The sequence below is a fragment of the Anguilla rostrata genome, chromosome 9 (assembly GCF_018555375.3).
Source record: "Anguilla rostrata isolate EN2019 chromosome 9, ASM1855537v3, whole genome shotgun sequence".
Taxonomy (NCBI): Eukaryota; Metazoa; Chordata; class Actinopteri; order Anguilliformes; family Anguillidae; genus Anguilla; species Anguilla rostrata.
Window position 1 is genome coordinate 29,641,329 of NC_057941.1, and position 15,232 is coordinate 29,656,560.

Here is a 15,232-nt window from a genome sequence, read left to right on the forward strand (position 1 = left end):
GACCATCTTTAACACCAGACATGTTTATCAAAGAGTAATGTTGGCTATGTGATCACAAAACGGCAGAAGAAAAACAAATGTTTTGAAAGTCTAGTTAGCCGCAGCAGCATTTTAAATCATGCATTAAGAATAAGCTTGTATGTAGTAACATATTTATCAGCATTAAAACCAATTGGAAAATTTTGGTTTCAGTTGAATGGTCTCCACAAGCATTGATGGGTCGATAGATTTCAGTGAAGGTGCAGCAGGACGACAGGTCGTTCTTTGAAATGTACTCCACTTCTTTGCGTACAATACTTGCAATTATAAAACCTTCAGCGGAGGATGAGGCCATTTTCTGTGCATGTGTTCAAGGTGACAGACGTTTCGGTGGACTGAGGTGTATTTTATTTCTTGTAACTCATGAACGTCCCCCTTCTCTCTCCGTTAGGGTGACCCGGGCTTTAGGGGCCAACCAGGTCAGCCAGGAAGGCCCGGTATTCCGGTAAGGCTGCATGCCTTGCTGTTTTTGGTTCTGTATTTAAGGCATGCCTTGCTGTGTTTGGTTCTGTGTTTTAATGGGTCTGCGCTGCAGGGTGTGGATACACTGGGACCTGGAAACTAAGGGAGTTCCTTAAACCTGGGGTGGGGGGGTGGGGTTTGGTGGTTCCAACACTGACAATCCCTTTTTCCCCCCATATTTCATCATTGTGGTTTGTGCTGCAGTTTTTACCTGTTTTAACTGTAATCCAGCTCACCTGCTTGTACTTCCTGATAGTTTTTTTTATTTTTTATTTTTAAGAAATGAGGAAATGGAAATAGGAGTCACAGCTGCTCTAATTTTGATGTTGATTTCTTTTAGTGGAGTTATTGTTTGTGTTTTGTCATTGAGAAAAACATAGTGTACCCACATGCCACTGGGTTGGACAGGTACAGGGCAAAATAGTGGGACAATGACAAAATGCATAGAATACCCGCACACACGCTTGTGGTTTATTCAAGAAGCAACATTTCAACCAAAGAGGTCTTCATTAGGCATACTAAGATTTCTTTATATATATTTTCTTTTGCTATGTGTTTTTTCGTTGTGTGCTGTCGTTTTCAGGGTAGCTACGGTTACGGGAGTGAAACGGGCGAGACCGGGATTCCTGGACTTCCAGGCGGGCGGGTCAGTCACCTCAACATGCGCCAGTGTTTTTCCCACCAATACAGCAGCAGTACTGCAGCTCCAGGACTGTGATACTGAGACACTGAAACAGCATGACTCACGTGTATAACACACACTACACTACTAATGAAATCATGTAATTTATTTATTTGCTTAGCTGGAACCCGTAGCCCACACTACTAAGACATTCACAGGCTACTAAGATTTCACAGATACTGGCTTACTCAGCCTAAATGACTTACCTAAACAGTCACAATTCATTTTAGATGCTGTTTTACATATTGTAATTCTGTTTTTTTGAAGTATTGCATAAATATTTTACTATGTGTTTACTAAATACAGCTTAGTTCTTTAGGGAATGCCCATACAGTACATTCCCTAAATAAATAATGTGCATACAGTAATAGCAAAGTTAACCTGTAACAAGATTTGCAGTTTGGTTGTTTTGAAACATATATTGAAATAACACGTCCAACCACAAATGTTGTGTTATTAACTGCTACTGTTCATTAGAATAAAGGAAAGTACCCGTTGTTCTGTGAATTAGATGGGGGTGTCCGTGAACTCTTATATGTGTTTAACTCTGTTTTTCCTGTTTGACGGCATATTTGATTTCCTGGTTGGTCTCAGGGTGCCCCTGGTTTAGATGGAACCCCGGGACATCCCGGTGTAAAGGTAAGGCTTTTGCAACCCTGAGACAATGGGAGTTTAGTCATCATTCTTCCGGCATGCAGCTGAAATTGTGTGTGTGTGTGGGTTTGCTTCTGTATAGGGGTTACCTGGTGATCCTGGATACGCTGGAAGACCAGGATACCCTGGGCCAAAGGTAAACAATGAAATAACAATAAACAGGACAATAAAAGATGTTCTGCTTGGCAATCCACATATGAATCACCAGCAACATATTTCCTGTGGAATACTGCCTCACCGATGCACCCTACAAATGGTCCCCAGAAAAAAAGGGACATGCTCCCCTCCACTCAGGGGAAAGTTTGGGCTTTTTATGTGTGATACATGTCTGGTTGAGTTAGCATGTGCGATAATTGCTGTTGTGTTTTGGTGGAATGTGTGAACGTGTTATTGGGGGGGCTCTATTTTCAGGGGAGTCAAGGAGACACAGGCCCCCCTGGGCCCCCCAGCTATGGCGGGTATGGTCAGGGAGCAGGTGCACCAGGTTTGTCTATGTTTCAATTTCCTATAAAAATAATAATAAATAATGTTTACTATAATAGTATAAACACTAATATGGTGGTGCTAAGCGGTAAAACTGGGATTCAGTTTATAGATATTTTCACAAATCCCTTGAGCAGGCCGACATTTTATTTTCACAGTGATCATGAAGTTCTGTGTTGTTTCCTTTTTTTCCTCGTTTATAATTTCCCATGCTGTCACCTGACCTGTTTTTCTCCTGTGATTGGCTGAAGGTCCCCGTGGAGACCCAGGAATTCCTGGTGCTCCTGGTGCACCTGGTGACCAGGGACCATTGGGGTACCCAGGGCAGCCTGGACCCCCAGGGCTCCCCTCTTACTACTCAGGTAGAGTAAACATCACGCAGTATTAATATGTTTATAACCTATGATGCACATGCACCATGATCAACAGGATCATAATGCTGACGATCCACATGCTCTTAATTTTCTCTCTCCTCTCTCAGGTCAAGTTCTTACAGGCTTCCCAGGCACCCCGGGGCCAAAAGGGGAGAAGGGGGAGCCAGGTCGCCCAGCTTATGGCAGTCCTGGTGTTCCAGGCAGCGATGGCTCTCCAGGGTTCCCTGGTCCTCCTGGTCCCCCAGGGCTATCATGTCAGTATTTACCCATTCGGTCCTACTGACTCTGTGCAACAATGCAAAGATGATGTGCAGTCACTTTCTACTGGCATTTACAGGGTAAACACTGGTAGGACAAATGCACCTGGACGTGAGTGTTTGTGGTCATCTGGTGTAAATTTTGTGGTCTTCAGCAATGCCCTTTACGTTACACCAAATCTTCATTTAGCATTATGAAGATTATGAAGATATGGTGTCAGATAAGTGGTTTGTGATTTCACCCACTCATACTACCGCTAAACTGAAATGCTGGTGCTCTGTGCTGTACTCTGTGGCATTACCAATGAATGTGGGGAAGTCAATCACTCTAAATTGTTTTGCGGGCGGTAAGAGAAAACGTATACCCTTAAAACTGTGTATCATGTATGCTTCTTTAACGAATGTACATATGTACATTAGGACCTCAGTAGGAAGCATGGGAAAGGTGCAAGGAACAGAAAGGAAAAAATGGAAATGATCAAAAAAAAATCTCTCTCCCTCTCTCTCTCTCTCTGTCTGTCTGTCTCTCTCTCTCTCTCTCTGTCTGTCTGTCTGTCTCTCTCTCTTTCTCTCTCCCTCTCTATGTCTCTAGCTTTCCCTGGGCGTGCTGTACTGCCTGCTATACCTGGTCCTCAGGGCCAGCCCGGTCCCAGAGGGCCACCAGGGGGCTCAGGATACCAAGGGGCAAAAGGTATGACACCCCACGCGCCCTACAAAACACCTCGACCCCTAAAATACAGCCCTATCCCTACAAATACACTCCAGCCCCTACAAATATGCTACTTCACCCACACATCCCCCCCCCCGCGGAAAAGGAAGATGTCGGACCGTATGAGGAGCGGTGAGAGAGATGCGTTTTCACGTGAGCGATGTAGGTGTGACGCTGCCTCTGCATTGTCATGGTAACCTCACTGCCTTCCCTGTTGTGCAGGTGAACTGGGAGACTGCCGCTGTAACGGAGCAGCGGGGATTGGGGTGCCCGGGAATCGGGGCCCTCCCGGGGTCGCGGGGACACCCGGATTCTTCGGCAGGAAGGGTGAGAGAGGAGACACGGGGTACCAGGGACCAGCTGGCTCCCCTGGTCCAAGCGTAAGTCAGAATGGGAAACTTTTTTTTTCCTTTGCCTTTGCCGACAGAATAACCCTCCTTTTAGAAACATGCTCAAAGTTGTCTAATCGGTGAGAGTTTCAGCAGCCAGAAAGTACACATCTCATTGTGCATTCCAAAACTAGATAGAAAGAGTCAACATTTAATGCAAGGGCAATATAGAGAAATTGGTTCCAAGTTATTAATGCACTGAAGCCACTCAGGGACAGTGGAGCAAAGCCTCATGCCGGCCGGAATGCTAGCAGGCCTGGCTAACGGACAGCCACAGCATGCAACTGACTGGTAAGCGCTGATGATGAAGTACAGACAATCGCTAATGTTCACTAGATGCAAACCTAAGGAGCTAGCCGGCTAGCACAAGCTGAAGAGGGTGTCGATTGCATCTGGCCACTTCGTGAACCAGTCCTTGCGATGTTGTGATGTTCCACTGTTTCCTTTCCAGGGAGGTCCGGGCTCTCAGGGCTATTTGGGACGAAAGGGGGAGAAGGGAGACTCTTTTGCCTCTTCAGCCAGGGGTGTGAAAGGGGAACGGGGCAACCCCGGACCACGGGGGCCTCCGGGGCAACCAGGACGATCTGGTAGAGACGGAGTCCCCGGAATCCCAGGAGCACAGGGAGTCTCTGTGAGTTAAACTGTCTTACCAAAAAAACACCCATATACCCCAAATGATCCAAACAACACAAAACGGATACCCCAATATATTCACAGAAAACACCCACATATCCCAAAATATTCAGACGCCCTAAAATCCCTACACACTCCAAAACACGCACAAATCTTGTGGTGCCCAACCACCTAAAAACACCCACAGACTCTTAAAACACCTGCGCACCCTTCACCCAAATTCCATATGTGGATTCTAACACAATAGAATGTTCGGTGTCGAATCAACTCTTACAGGGGAGATATGGTCCCTATTGGACTCATATGTACTTTGTTAGAGTGGAATTGACACTAGACATTTCAATGTGCAAGCACCCCACTTAGCCCCTCCTCTTAATCTCTCTCTCTCTCTCTCTCTCTCTCTCTCTCTCTCGTGCACTCGGTAGGGTGACAGTAGTTATGGGGTGGCAGGGGACAGAGGGTACCCTGGAATCCCTGGTGGAAAAGGGCAGCCGGGGTTGGCTGGTGAGCCTGGCATTGGGTATGCAGGCAGTGTGGGCATCCGTGGACCGCCTGGAGATCCCGGTTACACTGGCGCCCCTGGAACTCCTGGACGCACTGGAGAGCCAGGTAGGAAGTCACGAGTGTGTGTGTGTGCGTGTGTAAGAAATTAGTGCGTGAAAGAGAGTGTGGATGCTATTTGTGTGTATGTGTCAGTGTGAGAAAGTGTGTGTGTGTTTGTGCGCCTGTACGTGTGTGTGAGACATAGAGAGCAAGTGTGTATGCTTGTGTGTGTGTGTTTGTGTGCACGTGTGCATGTGTTTATATTTGGGAAAGTATGTGTGTGCGCATGCGCATATGTTGATGTGTAGATGAGAAACTGTAAGTGTCTGTGTGTGTGTGTGTGTGTGCGCGTATGTTTATGTGTAGATGGGAAAGTGTATGTGTGTGCGTGTGTGTGTCTATGCATAGATGGGAAAGTGTATCTACATGTGTTTGTTTGTGGGTGCTCTGTTACAGCCTCACATAAAATAAATGTTTATTTTGTTCTTCATCATTTTATGTTGAATTTCATCTCTCTTCCAAAGTCCTCAGGTTGCATAAGAACACCACCCCTTTTTTGCTAAATCTAAAGCATGCTAAAAGATTCTAGTAAGATATTCTAAAAACTTCAATAAACTCTTGCGCTGATTAGGATATAAATGCCTCCTGATAGGGCAGGTGAACAGCTCTGTAGTACTACTTTCTTTCATTAGTTTTGCATTTGGATCTCCTCTATTAAATTCTTAACTGACTCGAAGCCAATTTTCTTAATAACTCCTGAAATTATGCTGTAGCTGTTGCTTGAACTTCTCCAGAAGAGAAGATGGCAGAGTAGATTTTCAGTGGAAATGTTTCTTCATTAAACACACATTGCGCACATTGCACATGTCTGAAGCATGTCTTATGGTGCGTGAAAGGCGCTGTGAGGTCTGTCTCACATTGCTCAGCACTTGCTTTAGCTGTGCTCGCGGTCAGATTCTCTCTATTAGAAGTTATGACATGGTTTTTATTGCATTTTAAACTCAATCGAGTGTGTGTGTGTGTGTGTGTGTGTGTGTGTGTGTGTGCGTGTGTGTGTGCGTGTGCGTGTGCATGTGTGTGTTTTGATTTTATAGTTATCTTTAACTTAGTTGACTGTTTCGCTCTATTAATTTGTCCATGAAGCAGGATCGGTCCATTCCAGGGGATGAGGGTGGCAGGGGTGTCTCTGAAGGGCAGTCACTGAAACCCCTTTCACATCATGTGCAAAAAAGCCCAATTTACTGCCCCATTCGAACCAGCTGTAACTAAATATATACATCACCCAAGCCTGAGGTTCTGAGCTGCTTTTCATACAAATTCACTTTAATATGTCCTCTAATATTTTAAATATCTCTTAAATATTTCAATGATTACTTTAATATCTTATAGGTCACTTTCATACCACAGAAATCACAAAATGCTTCCTTGCTTCATACATATTTGGCAACCAATACCAATTTGTGTGTACCCTTAGGACCTGCTACACAGATACACACCCTGTTGCACCATCCGCCACTGTTTTGACATTTTAATGGGGCCTTAGAACAGGTCACCTGACTCGTTTTTATGTCTCTGATTGGTTGATGTTGAATTGTTGCCAGAAAATCTTGTTCTTTGATCAAGCTTTACTAGATATCCAACTGATACAATGTGTTCTGTGAGAAAACATTTCCAGCAATAATTAAAAAAAAGATGTTCATACACTGAATAACTTTCAAAAGTCACATCAATTTATTAAGTAAAAGTGCAATCTGAGCTTTAGGTCTGTAGACCTTCGTCAGAGGTTTACAAGTGGAAATGTGTGGGTCAAAGTCTATTTATATAAGAGGTTCCAGCCAACAATTATGAAAATAATCAAATTAAAGCAAATAATGTTATAACAAAAACACAGTTAAACACCATAAACATTTGTGCAAAAACATCAACCAGCAAAAGACAGTTTTCATGCATCATCTGTATACAAAAGTAAATATAAAGAAAATAAACAATTATCAAATTTTTTATAACAATTTTTTTCTATTAGAATATTTATATAACCAAAAAGCAAAGATAAGAACCTTCTTCTCCATCTGGCTATATAAGCCAGAGGGCAAATGGTGGATTTGACTGGTCAGTGTGAATAGCAAAGGTAGTATAATGTCACTGAAGGGTGAAGCTAACATTTTGGACATGTGTTTAGATGTGAAAGGGGTTTCAGGGTGCAAACGCAAATCCGTCCCCACGCTCCTATTAAAACAGATTGGTTTTACAGTGAGACCAAAAGTCTCTCGCACTATGGGGTCAGTAATAATGCCCACCCTCCACCTCTCTCACCTCTCTCTCCCCTTGGGAAGGAAGCCCTTCGATCCTGCGGTCGGGCCGTAGGCCAAGCGACGCCTTTTGCTTTAACAGAATGAGCTTGGTCAAGCCTTTAAGTTTGATTGTATGCTTACTGTAGACATGCGACTCTTGAGTGAATGATTGGCTCTGCTCTCGCCCTCCTGTGCATGTTGTCTGAGCAGGTGGCTGGCGCTGTGGGGAGGAGGGGGTTATTGCGACCTCTTTCACTGAGGGAGGTGAGACACCAAGTGCTGCAGCCAGGACTACTGGAGTGTCTTTCCGTGTCACACCTCCAAGTTTGAACACCTCTCTACATTTTGGGTCAACAGAACCCCCCCAGCAAACTTAGGTTTCATGTGGTGTGCGATTAATATATAATTACCTTGTGTGAGAACAATGCCTCAGAGGAGCAGATACTGTAGCCCAGAACAATTGCCTCTTGAGTAGCAGTGGCATACAGCCACATTCAAATGACAATATCTGTGACATCATTATAGATATCTTAAAAGATATTTTGACTATACAAAATGTATTTGCAGATATCTTGAATTATCATTGTTCCTAGTCAGATAGTTATTGCAGACATCTTGAATTCCATTCCGACTGGTCACATTGTAATTGTGACTTGCCAAAATCCATTTGTAAATATCTAACATGCAATTATGAATGGTCATTCGAAACTATTAAATATTAAAAGGGCTTGCCCTATCAGAGCTGCCATAGAGCCAATGACATCATTATCAACAGCAGCCCACAGCTGCATTTGAGTCAATGACATCATCAGCAACAGTAGCCAGAGCTTCTTTAGAGCCAATGATATGATCCGGAGTAGCAGCCCAGTGCTGACTTGGAGGAATGACATCATCAGTAGGGACAGGGGCTTGGTTCTGGGCTACACACTTTCTAGGCATTTTTCTCAGTCTTGAAGGTAATGTATTATTGATACTACACAACATGTGACAGATGGATGGGGAGAGAGAAGGCTGCCCTAATTCCACTTAGGACCCCTGTTCTAATGGCCGCTCATCTTTCCACTTTGGGCTCAGCTGGGGAGCCCCTGGTTGCCTCTCGCGGCGCTCCTCACTCTGCCCAAAGTAGAAGATGACGAGTTCCTTCCTGGAATTAGCTTAAATGAATACTTTCGCTTGAGTACTGTGTGGCTCTGCTGGGTGCTTTAACATTGGAGCACAGGAGGACAGGTGAGGAAGTCAGAGGTGGGGGTGGGGCATAAGAGCAGAGGCGGTGTTAGGAGACAGACAGAACGTGAAGCAGCATGCGGTCCTGGCGCTGAGTGGGTAAAAGCCTCTCTTGGACTGGTAATGATAGCAATAGCACTGCAGAGTTCAGTTTCACTCCAGGCCGTTGTTGTGAATCTGCAACAAGGACTAAGAATTACCATGAAAGATTGTGATTGATTTATTTCATTTACCTTTTGGGGGTCCAGTGATAAACAAGGCTAAGCATTGCTAACTGTGCTGTCTGGTGTAACCGTAGTTAGTTATTGTTATCATTATCAAGTATCCAGTAATAAGGGTGACCAAGGCTCCATGCTACTTACACTACTTGGGGTTCCTACTGAATGAACTGTACACAGGAAGTGTCCTGGCACCACTTCCCTTAAAACAATGGTCATAACATACATTTTTTAAAATTCTCATTTTAACCCAGAATCTTCATAATGACATTAACCAAGCGCATTATTAAAAATACTAGTAACTCGGTCCCAGCATAGTTGTGACTGAGGCTGTGTTTGATGCAAAATATTGAAAAATCATCTGAAAATAAAAAAAGGAAAATAACCAAATTAAATTTTAAAGTTAAAAAGCACATAAATAGGGAGGCGATTGCAGTAGTGTAGTTTTTGTGCTTGACTGTACTGAAGGGGCTCCAGCGTGTGGCCCTCAATCGTGGCTCGCGACACAAGTCCCTTCTCTAAGCCTGCTGTGATGTTTACAGGAGATATTCTGCCGTGTCAGTACCCAGGAGAGCAAGGTGATCCAGGACCCCCTGGCTACCCCGGGGCTCCAGGTAACGCTGAGCCGTTGGATTCTCTTCGTCTGTGGCAGCTCTGAGAACAAAAGGGCCGGTCCTCATCATTAGTTAATGGCACATGTCTATGATTTTTGTTTGATTGATGATGCTTATTTGCCTGAATTTGTATATTTAGAAATGTAGGAAACTTTTCCAACATGTAATAAATGAAGGACCATGTTATGTAAATGTATGGATGACATGTTAAATGTATGTATGCTGAAAAGCACTGACTAGAATTTCTATATATATTTTTAAATGTTTAAGCCAGTAGAACACTTTCTACTGGCAAATTTCTACTTTTGTGGATAAATGAGCATTTACCCACAAAAGTTGCACACAAATGTTTTTTCAGTATTCCTTCAGTGTGGTGGACTGTGGCAAAAGGATGTGTCAGAAAAAATGTGCTGGTATCTGGCTCTGGACAAAATAGAATATGGGAGATATACAGCATTTAAAAAAAACTAGATTTTTGTACATTTCATATGTTCCGTTACAAGGTGTTATTTTTTCATGGGAGGGACTGGGATTTAGAGATGATAAACACTTTTGGAGAGCTGTCTGCTACTGTGGCATACTGACGGCCAGTGATTTCTCTAATGATGTGACTCAGGACCAAAAGGGGCACCTGGTTTCCCTGGAGCTGTAGGGAGACCTGGGTTCAATGGCCCGAAGGGCGAAAGAGGAGACTATGGCCATGGAGGATTACCTGGACCACCAGGTTGGACATACGTCACAGCGAGCTGGACACCTATTTAACAGCAGTTAACTCAATTACATACAATATGTGACTCAACAAAATACCTGCAATATGCATGGCACAAGTAGTCATTTTTGGTAAATTATTTTATTTGTATAATTGTTGCTTTATTACCCAGCTACATACATGTTGTTGTCCATTAATACAACTGTGCCACATTGGATTAGACCTCCAGCCTTTGGGGTTTCAAGAAGAGTATGTTAACTGACTTGCCACACAACTGCCTAAAAACCTCTCTTAATGAGAGACGATAGAACATGAGCTGTCCCTCTGTCTTGTCTCTCTTTCTCGGAGTGGTTGGTTCTGACGTTTGGTTCTGGTTTTCAGGCTTCCCGGGCCCTAAAGGGGAGTCAGGAGGTTCAGGGCAGCCTGGTGGGGGTGGCCAGCCTGGGGGCCGGGGGAAAGACGGCCTGCCAGGGCTGAACGGGCAGAAGGGGGAACGGGGCGAGGTTTACGGAGCTGTGGATGGGAAACCAGGCCTTCCGGGTCTAAACGGAGAACCAGGAGACAAGGGGCCATCCGGAACACCAGGCCAGCCAGGCGCACCAGGTCAGCCCCACAGCTGAACCACACTTTAAACATTCAAATCCAATCCCTCCCATGTGAATCACAAATTCGGTCTTTTTTCCCTTCACTGAAACACATTGGGGCCAGATCTACTTACATAAAGTCACAGTGCAAATTGCCGGCTGATGAGGGTATGTTAGTGTGTTCGCAGTCTGCCTGAAATTAATGTGTTATTTGCTAAGACTACAGCTAATTAAGCACTCATCAAATGGTACTGAATGGAATTGAATTAATCCAGATGAAAAATAGTGTAATTTTGCAAGAAGCTTGACTATTGCTGAAATGTAATGGGAACATTGTGTTTGCGGTTCAAGGACATCTTTTATTTCTCCCAGAAGAGTAATTATTTTTATGGCTGGGTGTTTGTCACTGATTCTATTTTTGTATTTTTTTAGCAGTTATGTTTCAGCTGTTTTGGATGGTAACTATAATGCAGCCTGCAGTCAGCCTGCAATCTGACAACAGTGTTGATTCAAAGTACTCTTTCTGTAACTATGGTAACATTGTCGGAGACAACAGGTGCTCAGTCAAAGACTCAAACCTCGCAACATGTACCAAATCTAACTTAAAGAAATGAAAACAAACATGCAGTAACTCTGTGTCATTTCTGCCTCATTTGTCAGTGAATTTTAACAACTTTGCTGTGGCTGCTTCACAACTTTAGCCAATAATTCCTGTGACAAATACCCAGCCTTTATCGCTTGGCTACAATAATTGATTAATAATAATTCATATTAATAATCTGTACCATTTGATGATTTCTTGCTCTTTGATACATAAGGTGCATGTTTCTGGGACAGAATGTGTCATACCTGCATCTGAAAATAGTTACAAATGCTTAGTAAATCTGGGCCATAGTTTGTTAAGAACAAGCAATTAAAGCATTTTGTCAGGCCACCAATCTGGATGCCGATTAGGACAACAGTCTTGACAGCCAATCAGGATAACTAATCAGGACAACCAGTTAGGACTGATGGTATTGAATGTTGGCCTTACCGCCATCTTCCAGTGGTGTGGGACCATTGGGACCTCTGAGTCTTCTGGCGTTTGGCACTCAGCACATCGCTGTTCTTTCTGTGACTGCAGGCGAGGAAGGCCGTTCAGGCTACCCGGGGGCAAAGGGAGAGCGTGGTGTGGATGGGATCCCAGGACTCCCAGGCCTGGTTGGCGCACCTGGAGAGGGCAGCGGGGTGGGATTACCTGGGGCAGTTGGAGCCGCCGGACCCAAGGGCATTTCTGGATCTCCAGGTAAGATAATGGTCTGGTTGGTAAATTCTCTTTTGAAAATCTGTCTCTGAATATGTTTTCTTCTTTGCCTGTTTTTTTTTCACTCTTTTTATTCACTTTTTTTCACCCTCATCAACATTGTCATCTTCATCTCCCCTTTCTTCCATTCTGGGGTCAACCTTTTTTTGGTATTGGATTGGGGAACTCCCCACCCTGTGCCCCCCAGTGCGTGGGAATCCTGGCATCGAGGTGTCCGCTACCCTTCCATCTTTCTTATCTATTTGAGACTCCAGCCTCTTTTTTGATTATGACCTCAGTAATTGCCTAAACAGAGTGTAATTACTGTTACCATTTAGCGTATAAACTACTCATGAGTGTTGGACAGTTATTGTGTAATTATAAGTTGAATAAGGGGCTGCAGTATGGGGGCGTGATTGAGGACGGGGAGGTCAGGATTGCAGGGTGGGTGTGCTTTGCTGGGTCTCTGGGGTTTTTCTACTATATTTGATCGATGTGTGTTGCGGCTATAGGATACCCCGGAGCCAAGGGGGAGCGGGGTGACAACGGTTTTCCAGGGCCCTCCGGTATCAAAGGCAGACGGGGAGAGCCGGGGACCCCTGGAAACCCCGGAGGACTGGGTCCCCCTGGACCGCCGGGTGGGTCAAGAGAAGGCATCCCTGGCGGACCTGGAAGAAAGGGTATGAATTTACCATCTCTCCACTTATAAGTTAATCTCATATCCATGCACTTATGAAGTAGCAAGCATTCAAATGTGGGTGTGAGTGAGTATGAGTGTGTGCAGGTGTGTACATCTATGTTTGAGGTTTGTTGTGGAGTGTGGGGCTACATTGTAAAAATAAAAGTTCAAAAATTCCAAGGCAACTTACTTCACTAAATTGTAGCTTGGCTTAGATTTTTAAGTCATTATGCCAACTAAAATTAATTAGCGGTTCTGTACAGAAAACCTAAATTTCAAAGATTGAGTTTTAATTTTTTCTAACAATGAAATGTACTAATGAATGTTAGTTAGCATAACTAAATAAAAAAATCTTAAGCTCAAAACTAAAACAGTTCGTGCAGTAAGTTGCCTTGAAATATTGAGGTTTTTTTTTTTTACAGTGTGTCTCTCAGTATTATAGCTGATAAACTCTATTTTTCTGTCTGCAGGTGAACGAGGCTTTCCTGGACCAAGGGGATTCCCAGGATTGGGAGGACCTCCCGGATATGCTGGTGCTCCAGGGTCAAAGGGTGCTCCGGGCACCCCTGGAAGGGATGGTATTCCAGGCGGTCCCGGAGCGCCGGGAGCTAAAGGTAGCCCACCTGACGTGTTCACCTGGGTCTAGGCTGGCCCCCACTGTGTGCTTAACATATTCCTTCATTTTAGAGTGTCTCCAAAGCAACAGCTTCAAATTTGATCAAATTTAGACAGCTGGACATTCTCTGATGCCAGTCAAACACAGAATCAGGAGTGCCTTCACAGAGGCTCAGACCTGCAACCTTAGACTGTCAGTGTAGGTGAACTGAACTCTGGCTGTACCGGTGCTGACTATGTCTAGCCACTGTGAAGGACATTGTACAGTTCGCCAAAGTGTGTCCAGTCAGCAGGGAGGGTGCAGTCGGCAGAGATTCTCCATTTCATTACATTACATTACATTACAGGCATTTGGCAGACGCTCTTATCCAGAGCGACGTACAACAAAGTGTATAACCATAACCAGGAACAAGTATGACGAAACCCCTAGAGAGAAGTACCGGTCCAAGTGCAGGGAACAACCGCATAGTTCAACTTGGACCCTGGTGGTTTCTTTGCGTAAGAGTGTGGCAATGACTGCTCGGCTCAGAGAGAAAAGAGCTTGGGGGATTTTGGCGCTCTCAAATTGATAGAATGTTCTTGTAGCCAGACATGCCTAATGCAACTTGGAGAAATATATCTCTGAATCAATCAGTTGATCAATCAGTCAATGATAGTTTGAAATCCATTTCCACTTGCAAGTCCCCAGAGAAAATTAAAGCAGGAAAAATGTATATTACCAAAATAGTAATAGGACTTGCACCTTGATGTGAACTATTTAGCCCCCTAAGAAAATCAGGTATGAACTGTGCTATATAACTATACATTCACATTAAAAAATTAACTTTTTAAAACAGGTAAGCACTGATGATAAGTGTTGATATTCAGGAAGGCATTAGGAATTAACAGCGGCGGTCTATCATCACATTAGTAAGGATAGGAGAATCAGCTAGTTTGAGAATGTGAGTCTTGACTGAAACATCATCTTTGTGTCCCAGGGGATGTTGGGAGTCCGGGTTTTCCTGGTTTGCCGTCTGTACCGGGCAGAGTCAGTACTCTGGCAAAGGGTGACCCCGGTGACCCTGGCTTCAACGGGCCTCCCGGATACCCTGGGCCTCGAGGTACCCTAAAACTGCGAACAGCCACAATGACATCCTCATCTGTCTCATTCCAAGTGTAGTTCTTTCAACCCTTTTACTGTTACTGTACTGTTTTATTGTTTTGCCGTAATCTCTTATTTACCCCGTCTCCTGTAGAATCATAAATTGTGTGACGTGTTGAGAAAACATTATATTAAATAGCAATCAAGTAGAGTACCGCTTCTAGGATATACAAAGTGGAGTGCACAGTCAGGAAGACAGTTTAGCCACAATCGCCTAAAAAGATTTGGATTTTGTTAGTTACTCAGAGATCATGCGTCTGTGATTGGTTAATTAGGTTCTACCATTTTATAAAGGTACAGTCATATATAAGTAACTTTGCATTCACCTGACAGGATCTAGACCCTGTGAAAAAGAGGCTCCATTCATGGAGCTTAGTAAGTTACCATAATCAGCCATGAACAGAAAAATTTCTCAAACACATTTTATTTTGTGTCACGGTAGATGTTATTCTTATTTATTTAGCCAAAATGTTTCACTTTTAGCTTCCTAACAAGATTACCAATATGCGCTTTAAGAGACTGCTAGCCATTCATATACCCTAAGGTATTTATATAGAATTGGCATTTAAAAGAGTTAACCCTTTCAATTAATTTAGCCTTGAACCTAAAAATGCTCACAAATTTTTTTTCTGAGAATCAGCTTAAGTGAA

The 15,232-nt window shown here is 43.8% G+C and overlaps 1 protein-coding gene across 3 annotated transcripts in view; it reads left to right on the forward strand.

Moving 5' to 3' along the window:
• LOC135262324 (collagen alpha-6(IV) chain-like) overlaps nt 1-15,232 on the forward strand; it is a 66,235-nt gene that overhangs the window by 42,037 nt on the left and 8,966 nt on the right. For 2 of the 3 annotated variants that reach the window (XM_064349294.1, XM_064349295.1), the window contains exons 14-32: nt 431-484; nt 1,085-1,147; nt 1,778-1,822; nt 1,920-1,973; nt 2,249-2,321; nt 2,572-2,682; nt 2,802-2,948; nt 3,544-3,642; nt 3,883-4,040; nt 4,501-4,680; nt 5,108-5,291; nt 7,727-7,780; nt 9,501-9,572; nt 10,189-10,296; nt 10,663-10,884; nt 11,989-12,150; nt 12,660-12,827; nt 13,297-13,440; nt 14,419-14,541. In XM_064349294.1, the coding sequence (XP_064205364.1) occupies nt 431-484; nt 1,085-1,147; nt 1,778-1,822; nt 1,920-1,973; nt 2,249-2,321; nt 2,572-2,682; nt 2,802-2,948; nt 3,544-3,642; nt 3,883-4,040; nt 4,501-4,680; nt 5,108-5,291; nt 7,727-7,780; nt 9,501-9,572; nt 10,189-10,296; nt 10,663-10,884; nt 11,989-12,150; nt 12,660-12,827; nt 13,297-13,440; nt 14,419-14,541 (2,221 nt within the window). The remainder of the gene's footprint in view (nt 1-430; nt 485-1,084; nt 1,148-1,777; nt 1,823-1,919; nt 1,974-2,248; nt 2,322-2,571; nt 2,683-2,801; nt 2,949-3,543; nt 3,643-3,882; nt 4,041-4,500; nt 4,681-5,107; nt 5,292-7,726; nt 7,781-9,500; nt 9,573-10,188; nt 10,297-10,662; nt 10,885-11,988; nt 12,151-12,659; nt 12,828-13,296; nt 13,441-14,418; nt 14,542-15,232) is intronic. The other variant, XM_064349296.1, reaches the window with a different exon arrangement.